Source organism: Arachis stenosperma, chromosome 8, assembly GCF_014773155.1.
Source record: "Arachis stenosperma cultivar V10309 chromosome 8, arast.V10309.gnm1.PFL2, whole genome shotgun sequence".
In the NCBI taxonomy this organism is placed as follows: domain Eukaryota; kingdom Viridiplantae; phylum Streptophyta; class Magnoliopsida; order Fabales; family Fabaceae; genus Arachis; species Arachis stenosperma.
In genome coordinates, this window is record NC_080384.1 from 11,192,693 (window position 1) to 11,202,232 (window position 9,540).

The 9,540-nt window shown below is 34.2% G+C and overlaps 1 protein-coding gene across 1 annotated transcript; it reads right to left on the reverse strand.

Moving 5' to 3' along the window:
• Nucleotides 1-2,203: 2,203 nt before the first annotated feature.
• On the reverse strand, nt 2,204-3,932 carry LOC130945376 (pollen-specific leucine-rich repeat extensin-like protein 2). The gene is made up of 3 exons (XM_057874101.1): nt 2,814-3,932; nt 2,482-2,727; nt 2,204-2,389 (listed from the first exon to the last, which is right to left on the reverse strand). The coding sequence occupies exons 1-3, from the start codon at nt 3,930-3,932 to the stop codon at nt 2,204-2,206; spliced, it is 1,551 nt and encodes a 516-aa protein (XP_057730084.1).
• Nucleotides 3,933-9,540: the final 5,608 nt, after the last annotated feature.

Below are 9,540 nucleotides of genomic sequence, written 5' to 3' on the forward strand. Positions count from 1 at the left end.
ATTTCTTGATTATAAGAATACATATAATTCACTTTTGAATGTAATAAAATAAATATAAATTTTATTCAATTTTTTTAAAATTTACATTAATTATTAAAATTATAACATAATGAATGTACTCCTATACAAATTTATTCTTATTTTTGTGTTTTATTTTAATTTTGTTAAACAAAAAAGTTTAAATATTATTTACTTTTAATTGAGTAGCATTACCAATCGATTGAAGTTGGCAAAAAATTCAACTTCATCACCTTCCAATCGATTGGATTACATTACCAATCGATTGAATTTGGCTAAAACTTCAATGCCATCACTTTTCAATCGATTGTATTTGGCAAATTCATGTTGTTTTCGTGAATTCAATGATTGATTAACAAAAACAATCGATTGTTTTTGGGCATTCATTCGATTGGAAAGTATAAACAATCGATTGGTTTAAGTAAAAACCATTCTATCTTACAATTTTCAATCGATTGTTTTGTGATACACTGTAATTCAATCGATTGAATTTCAAGGAAACATGATTTGGAAGCTATGGACGAACGTCATGAGATCAAATTTAATATTTTAATCGATTGGAATGGTCAAAAGCTTTATTAGGATCAATAGAGGATATAATTGGTTGTTGTTTTTGTATTTGATTATTAATAAATATAATAGATAATTGATAAAATAATAATTTATAAAATAAAAAATAGTTTTTATAATTAAATAAAATATATGGGGTTAATTTGTAATTAAAATTAGTTCAAGGACTATGTAGCAATTGTTGAAAAAACTCTAAAAACATGTTCTCTAATGGGACCATTAAGTGGTCCAAAGATTCTGGAACCACCGAATTCTGAGCCAAGTAACACTCTCCCTTTTCCTCTTATAATAATTTGGTCTTAATAGGCTTCCATGTCTTAAAAGATTATTTCGATTAAAGTTTAGGAAGAAAGGAGTTAAATACCAAAGTGGTCCCTGAGATTCACAAAATGCACCGATTTAGTCCCTGAGTTCCCAATTGCACAAATTTAGTCCTCCAGATTAAAAAAAATGCATCAAGTTGGTCCCCTGCATATTTTTCGGCCAGATTCCTTACCGCCGGGAGTGACGTGGCGAATGAGTGCCATGCTGGAGTGTCCAACGGTTGGATGATGTGGCAAATAAAACTTGATGCACCAATGTTGTCCCTGATTCCTTTTTTAAACCCTAACTCCGAATTGGCACAGCACATCTTCGTCTTCTTCTTCTTCCTCTTCTTATTCTTCTTCTTCTTCTTCTTCTTCTTCCCTGTTCATTCTCGTACCCATTGCTTTGCTGGTTGGAGGATGGTTGGACGTGCAGATGAAGGAGAGGGAAGTTCTTTGCGATCATGCACAAGGAGGCCAAGTCAGAGTAGAGGCACGCGAGTACCAGAGCGGTGTGGGTGTGGGAAATGTCCTGTGCTGCGATGGTCTGGAACGGAAACCCACCCAAATAAGCCCTTCTTTGGATGCCCGAATTACAACGTGAGTGTTTCATGAAGATTTGTTGCTGACTAATTTGATGGTAACAATCAAATTTCATGTTCACAGAGTAGTGGAAGAAAATGGTGTGGCTTCTTTCGATGGACAGACATTGGAGAAGATGATAAAGGAAATTTGGAAGATACTGCTGCATACAACAATGAAGAAGTGAGCGTTAGTCTTGCTTTGAGGATTGGCAATTTGGAGGCTGAGTTAAGGACCCAGAAATATATGATACAAATGTTAGGATTGTTATTTTTTTCTATGTTAGTTGTTGTTTTAGGTGTGATGTTAAAAATGTAAGAACTTGTTTCACCTGTGATGAGAAAAGTGTAAGAACTGTGTTTGGAAGCATCTGTTAATGAATGTATGGGAAATGTTTAATTTATTGGTGTGTTATTTGTAGATAGATTTTACAAAAAAAGAAACCAAACTGAATGAACATAAGATGTAAATTGATAATAGTAGCTTTGTAGATTATAAACAAGACATTGTCAATGTAACATAGTTGTAGTTGTCCACATAAGGATAAACAGACTGAAACAGCTACCTTCAAGCATAAACTCTGTTAAATTATCTACTACCAGAAAATCAAAATAAACCATACAGTCTACATAAGAGCCATTCCCTAAGAGAGGTAACAAAAAATCCAAAATATCAACCAATGCCCAAATCCCATATATATTGTTAAAGCAGCTGCTACAACATCCCAATCAAGGGTTTTTCTTCCTTGGTGCCTTGAACTGAGGTGTTGGAACCATCTTCATGAACCTTTCCAACCTTGAAGCTGTGGCTGCAGTTGCTCCTTGCATGGGATCGACAGAAGAAGTTACTGGTTGTGGTGTGGTCTTCCGTTTAGTTGGTAACTTAGGTGGCCTTGTTGCTGGTGGTGGTGGTGCCTGCTTGAAGTGTAATAAGTTAAATGAGTTACTGTGAAAAGGGGAGTTAAATATAGGATTATGAACAACAAATCATTTGGGACATTTTATACCTCATCTTGTGTTCTACCATAGCTTGGTTGGGATAATTCAACCTCTTCAGCTTGCGGTCCAGACACTGGGGGTGGAATGTCAGCTGCCGATGTTGCCGGATTGATACTGTTGGTTGCTTCAGGTGCAGGTGTACTCCCAGTAGCAGTAGCTTTGTCCTTTGAAGTTGCCACAGCTGCTGCTGCTGCCGCAAGAGCAGCAGCAAGCTCATCAGCTCTCTTTTGTTTGCATCCCCTCTTGGTGTGGCCCTTTACACCACAATATGTGCATGTGAATGGCTTGAGCTGTCTCTTTAGGGTAACAGTCTACTTAGCTTTCTTGTTTACACTAGGACCCTCATCAGCGTCATTTCTTCTTTTGGTTGTGAGCTTTCCTGGTTTCCGTTTGATGTTAGGAGCCTGGGGCTTACTATATCAGATAAGTCTGCCACAATTGCATCATCATCTTGCATAATAGTGTCTTTATACAACTTTTCCTTTCCCTTGGCCATGGCTGAGGCCTTCTGAACCTTCTTGACCTCTTTCCTAATTGGTTGTTTAAGCAATTCATCATCACTACTAGAGCTGGCCTCCTGGATAGGGACATAAGACTCATCCTCTGAACTCCTTTCATCACTGCTGGATCTGTTTCCAGTTAAATCCACATGAAAAGTTTGCTTCCCTTTGTTAGCACTCCACTGTCCCCTTGCCTGAGATCTTGTGATTCTTTTAGGTGGGTTAAATTTGGGCTTGGTTTTGGAAGTAATATTGGGCTTGGGCTTTGGTTGAGTCTTCTTGGGCTTCTGGTTCTGTTTGGGTTTTGGATTCTGATTGACCGTTGGGGTTGTATTGGATTTTGTAGTGGGTTTTGGGTTGGATATATGATGGAGTTTGGGGTTCTCATGATCAGCCATGGACTTGGTGTCATCATGCATAGGTTTTCTGATGGGAGTGTTAGCAGGAACTGGGATTGCAGTTGGACTGTTTGGAATGGGGATTGGGGTAGGAGGTTCTGGGTCAGGATCAGCTTTATCATGTGGCATTTCATTTAAGGTTTCCTCAAGGGTGTTCTTCTTGTTTAACTCACCACCAGGCTCCTCTTGTTGAATATAATCCAGACACAGCACATCTTCTTTCCCCTCCAACAGTTCGGGTGTCGAAACTCCATGTTCGAAATAAACATCTACTAGGCCATCATTCATCTGTGCATGGAAGCACATCTCCCTTAATTCATCATCAGTGGTTAGAGCTCTCAATCCAACCTCCAAGCTCCTCTCCGGAACCAGCCACCAACACTCAATTACCTTGTCATATCCCAACTCCTTGAAATAGTTCCTGATGAAGAAGACATCAAGTCTATCCTCATCTAAATCACCTAAGCAAGCTTTATTGTCAGGTGAGTAAACCAACTTTCCATCAGCATTCTTCTTAAACGTTCCACCATGATGGAACATTATATCCAGCAACTTCTCCATCTGTATTGGAAAAAAAAATATACAACATTTTTACTAAAATATAGAATCCACAATCAACAACAGATCATATGCCAAAATCCCTAACTAACAACTACTTCAGTCACCATGCCATTATAGAAATTTCATATTTTTGGTTTGAAAATAGAGCATTCCGATTACCCCTACCCGCACCACCCAATGCAAAAACCCTATCCACTAACATAACATCCATGGTTTCCCATCAATCTACACCAAATTCCCAAGTAAAATCCATAATGTACGATACCTTACCACTACGTAGAACAGAAAAATACTATGTAATATTCTGCATGCCTACCTCTGTCACAGGAGATTTCAGGCAGAATCTTTGCTCCTTCCTTCACCGATCTTCAGCCAACGATGAAGAAGTTCCACTGAACTCCAGATTGTTTCACTTCGAAAAGTCACGCCAGGAGTCTAGAATGCCAGGGTTTGATGGTTTCAGTTCGCAGGAGATGAAGAAGACGAAGTGATCTTTGAATATTGGGGGAGGGGGTTTGAAAGTTTTGTAGATGCTGAGTTGAAACGGTGTCGTCTATTAGTGGGTTTAGCGCCAAAACCCAATACGACGTCGTTTTCGTTCATCCAGTGTGGCACTCATTCGCCATGTCACTCCCGGCGGTAAGGAATCTGGCCGGAAAATATGCGGGGGACCAACTTGATGTATTTTTTTCAATCTGGAGGACTAAATTTGTGCAATTGGGAACTCAGGGACTAAATCGGTGCATTTTGTGAATCTCAGGGACCACTTTGGTGTTTAACTCGGAAGAAAGCGGTACAAAAAGCTCCTAAAGAGAGCAGTTAACAAGCCTGGAGTTAAGGTAAGAGTTAGATTAATCTAAAAGATATTATATGTATTTTGATGTTTGATTGATGATCTTAGTTGATGATTGATAAAATTGAGCACTTAAAATGAATATTCGATGATGTTTAAATGTCATTGAAATGCTTGTATATGAATATAAGTTTGAAAATATTATGGCCAAAACTATATACTAAGATAAAGCCTTATACTTGAGATTGTTTAAAAGCCTTTCTAAAGATGAGAATGAAAGATTGAAGTATAGAAAAGAAAAACTTTGAAATAATGCAAAAAGAAAATTATAAGGAAAAACACCAAATGATTTAAAGTGGAGAAGAAAAGAAAAAGAATTTAAAAGAAGGAATTAAGGGGTTTGAAAAGAAAACCTTAGGAAGAAAAGGTTAAAAATGTTCAAGTGAAAAGCATCAAAGGGTAAAATGGAATGAAAAATACGAATAAAGAGGGTTTTAAGGGTAAGAAGATCATTTTTAAAAGATTTCGAACAAAAATATAATTAAAAAGAGGTGTGAGGGTAATATGGTCATTTAATAAAGATTATAGGATAAAATAGTAAATAGAGGCATAAAAAGCAAAATGGTCTTTTAATAAAATACTAAAGGTAAAACGATGTTTTGGGTTGGGCAAAATAGAAATTTTAAAAAAATTTAAAAATATAATGATCATTTTGAAAAGAGTTACGGATATGTAATTTTAGAAAAGGTCAAGTCTATAATGGTAATTATGTAAAAATTTAAAGGCAAAATGATAATTTGGACAATGAAGAATAAAATGGTTATTTCCTAAAAGATTGAAGTTAGAATGATAATTGAAAAGTTAAGGGACATGAATGTCATTTTAATAAAAGATGAAGGTAGGATAATAATTTTTTATTAAGGGATATCAAAGTCATTTACTAAAAGATGGTGAAAAGAATAATAATCTAAAAAAAAGGGACTTAAAGAAAAATATCTTAAAAAATAAGACCAAAAAAATTTCTAAGAAAAAAGACAGAATAAAACAGAATAAAACAGACTAAAAATAGAATGAGAAAGACTTAGACTAAATGAGACAAATTATAAGATTGAGTACTTATTAATAAACCTTTTTAAAAGCTTTATAACAAAATGATAATGAATAAATGTCTCAGGCTTGATGAATGATTAAATGTTTGCCTGGCAAGGTCGATAGTTCTGTCCCGCTTGTTTAGTGTAAGAATTGTATGAATGTGGAAGTTGTGGTTTTATCCTACCCACGGACTATTTAAATGTTAGGACGCCCGCCAATTGTTGATCACTATTTCTCATTGTGCATATATTATGATGTTAAGCTTTGCGACGACTGATGCGTGAGCATTTTCCCTATCTTTTCCTAGTGAATTTGCATTTAATTTGTTGAGTTTAATAAATAATTAATTATCTTTTAGCCAATATAGATGCTACTTTGAGTCTTTTGCAATTTTGTTTATTTTAGGTAGCATTTGGCTGGATTTGATGGAGTTTCTGCAGCACAAGAACAAAAGGAGATGGCAGCGAGGAGCGACGTGTACGCGTGACTGACGCGTGCGCGTGATTTGGAGCTTTCCATGGCGATGTGTGCGCGTGACTGATGCGTACGCGTGATTTGAAGATTTGCTCAGCGACGCGTATGCGTGACTGACGCGTGCGCGTGACTGACGCGTATGCGTGACATACGCCACGTGCAGAAAACGCAGAAAAAAATGCTGGGGGTGATTTCTGGGCTGTTTTGACTTAGTTTTCCGCCCAGAAAACACATGTTAGAAGCTGCAGAATGGACAAAACGAGTGGTCCCCACCCATCAACTGGAGACTTGTTAATTAATTCTAATTTAAATTCAAATATTATTTTTAGGAAAAGATATTATTTTTAGTTTTAGAAGATAGATTTTAAATATATTAGGATTAGATATAAAAGGATATGCAACATTGAACTTTTAAGAGAATTCAATCTCGGACAACTTACCTGAATCCTTATTTTTTTCTCTGAGTCATGAGCAACTAAACCTCCATTGTTAAGGTTAGGAGCTCTGTCTATTTGTATGGACTGATTTTATTGCTTTTTCTATTTTAATTCATGTATGGATTTATAATATAATAATTGTTTTTGCTCTTTATCTTATGAATTTGGGTGGAACGGAAGTATGATCCTCTTTCTATTTGAGTTCTTGTAAAACTTGGAAAAGCTCTTTACTTGAACAACAGCTTGAAAACATATTCTCCTAAATTTTAATTATCTGGATTTAACGGGATACGTGACATATCATCATTTTATTTTTAGGTAATTAGAGTTTTTGTGGCATATAAACTGGAATTTGATCATGCAGCTTTGAATTGGAATTAATTGACCAAGGAATTGGCAGTTAATGAATTTTAGAGGAGACTAGAAAGGTCTAAGGAATTAGGGTCTAGTCACATATAGTTTGCCATAAATTAAATCCTACATGATTAAAATAATTAGTAAGAAAAGTTAATCCGGAAGAATAGATAACTCTAAAACCTTAACTATTTTCTCCATCTTTTCTTCCCAATTTATTTACTTGCCTTCCTTCAATATTCTTTATATTGTTTAATGTCTTTTATATTGCCTAAACATTACTTTCTATTTGCCTGACTAAGTCTATCACTCAATTATTGTTGCTTGATCCATCAATTCTCGTGGGATCGACCCTCACTCACCTGAGGTATTACTTGGTACGACCCGGTACACTTGCCGGTTAGTTTGTGGGTTATAAATTACCGCACCAACGACTGCCGGTTGTCATGGACTGATGATATTCTTAACCATTCAACCATATACTTGGATTGACACAATTGGGAAGCCATAACTGAGACTTGTTCCCAGGTAATATCAGCTTGCGGGTAGTGAACCAACATATGAACTCATGATTTGCGTACGACAGACATGCATCATGATTGTATATAGCATATTCTTTGTAATTTTGTATCGTGCTTAGTTTTCTACTATTGTGCTCTGTGACTTGTGTGTATTTGTGATTTGTGACTTGTTTATGATTGTTTGCTATTACTAACTAACTGTTATGAGATTGACTATAATACTAAACATAAATGGAAACTATAAGAAATTATAAGAAACGGTAAGGAATAATGAAAAGGGGAATTAAGACTGAATTAGATTGAAAAAGACTAAAACGATCATAGTATAAATGAAAGCTAAGACCTATAACTTAGGGTTCGTTGAAATAATAACACATATGATTACTCCTACACTAAAGCCTTTCCCTAGGATCGATAAGCAAATCATTTTCCTCCGTTAGTACCATGCTGAGAATCGTAGGTTCTCACCTTCTTCCTTTCACTGTTTTTAAAAGTGGTGCCGACTATGACGCTCGTTGAAGAGATAATGTTGCCTTTCTATTGCAATCTAGACTTGGAGTACGCTTTGTATTTTGAGAACATCTATGTTATATGAAACCATGGAGTCTAAGCTGTTTTTTTCTTTTTATGTTAGTATTTTCTTGAGATGTAAGATTTTACTAGCCTGAGTGTTAGACTAGAGACTTTTTGAATAGGTTAGAACTCTAGGTGTCATATGTCTATAAGACTGTATTTATTTTTGAGAACAGAATAGAATAAGACACTGAAAACAAGACACAAGAGACAGAGATAGAAAATTTTATGTTATATTCTATTTGGTAATAAACTATAAGAAATTATAAAAATTCAATTTATTCTAATTTTTTTTTATTAAAAAAATTTGAGAAAAAATATAATTATAAAAAATTAACAAGAATCATAAAAAAAAAGTTATGTTTTTTATTAGTGTCTTTGTGTCTTTCTTCAAAATATACTAATTTAGTATTTTTAGACACAATATTTTTATCTATATCTCACCTATCAAATATAATTTTATATCTTTATATTCATATTTCAGTATTTTATCTTTATAAATAAACACAGCCTAGGAGTCTATACTATATACATATAATGTAATATAATAAAGGAATCTAAGTATGAGTTCCTACTTCTTACACTTGTATGACTGATGTTCTTTTAATTTACTCTTTTGATATATATATGAAACTCTTGCGGTATTATCTATTATGTGCTATATTGGTTTTTATACCTTGTTACGTATATTGAATACATTACTAGTCTTTATCTGTTGTACACGTTTACGAATTAGTGCGACAAGCTCAATAATATATAAATTAAATAAAAATTTAGTATTGGTTATAATGTGTTGAAAGTTGGTCATTATATTTAAATTAAATCGTTAAAATTTAGGTTAGTTTAGTAGTTAACTTATTAGTTCGCTTAAATAAAAGTTAAAAATTTAAAATTTTATTTTGTACATGTAATAATTTATTGGCCAGCAATAAATTTTTAAATGAAACTCTAATATGTGACAAAGATGTCCTCTATTGAATTGAGAGATACCATTGATAATTAAAAAAAAATAAATTGTTAAAAAAGTTGTTAAAAATATTTAGAAATGAGAAAATGAATTAGAAAAATTCAAATGGCCTAAATAACCAACTTATTTAGTTGTTTATTTCATAGTCATTTATTTCACAATTAACTAGATTGGACTAGTTAAATATCTCATTTTTACAAATGTATTTTAGAAAAAAATCCACTTATTTAAAATATTAATCCGGCGAATTCGACGTATTTGACCTATAGTCACTTGATAACAGGAGAGAAGTGGCAACTAGCAACATGCACCACACGCCAAATTTTACAAAAAAATGAGAACTAATGTAACTAATAGATAAAGAAGGGTATATGTGTAATTTTGACAACAAAATATA

Bases quoted from the DNA above. Each gene is read 5' to 3' on its own strand.
- LOC130945376 (XM_057874101.1), bottom strand. From the start codon at position 3,932: ATGGAGAAGTTGCTGGATATAATGTTCCATCATGGTGGAACGTTTAAG. The intron at 2,728-2,813 runs GTCCTAGTGTAA...TGTGGTGTAAAG, and splicing joins AAGAAATGACGCTGATGAGG to GGCCACACCAAGAGGGGATG. The intron at 2,390-2,481 runs GTATAAAATGTC...CACTTCAAGCAG, and splicing joins ATGGTAGAACACAAGATGAG to GCACCACCACCACCAGCAAC.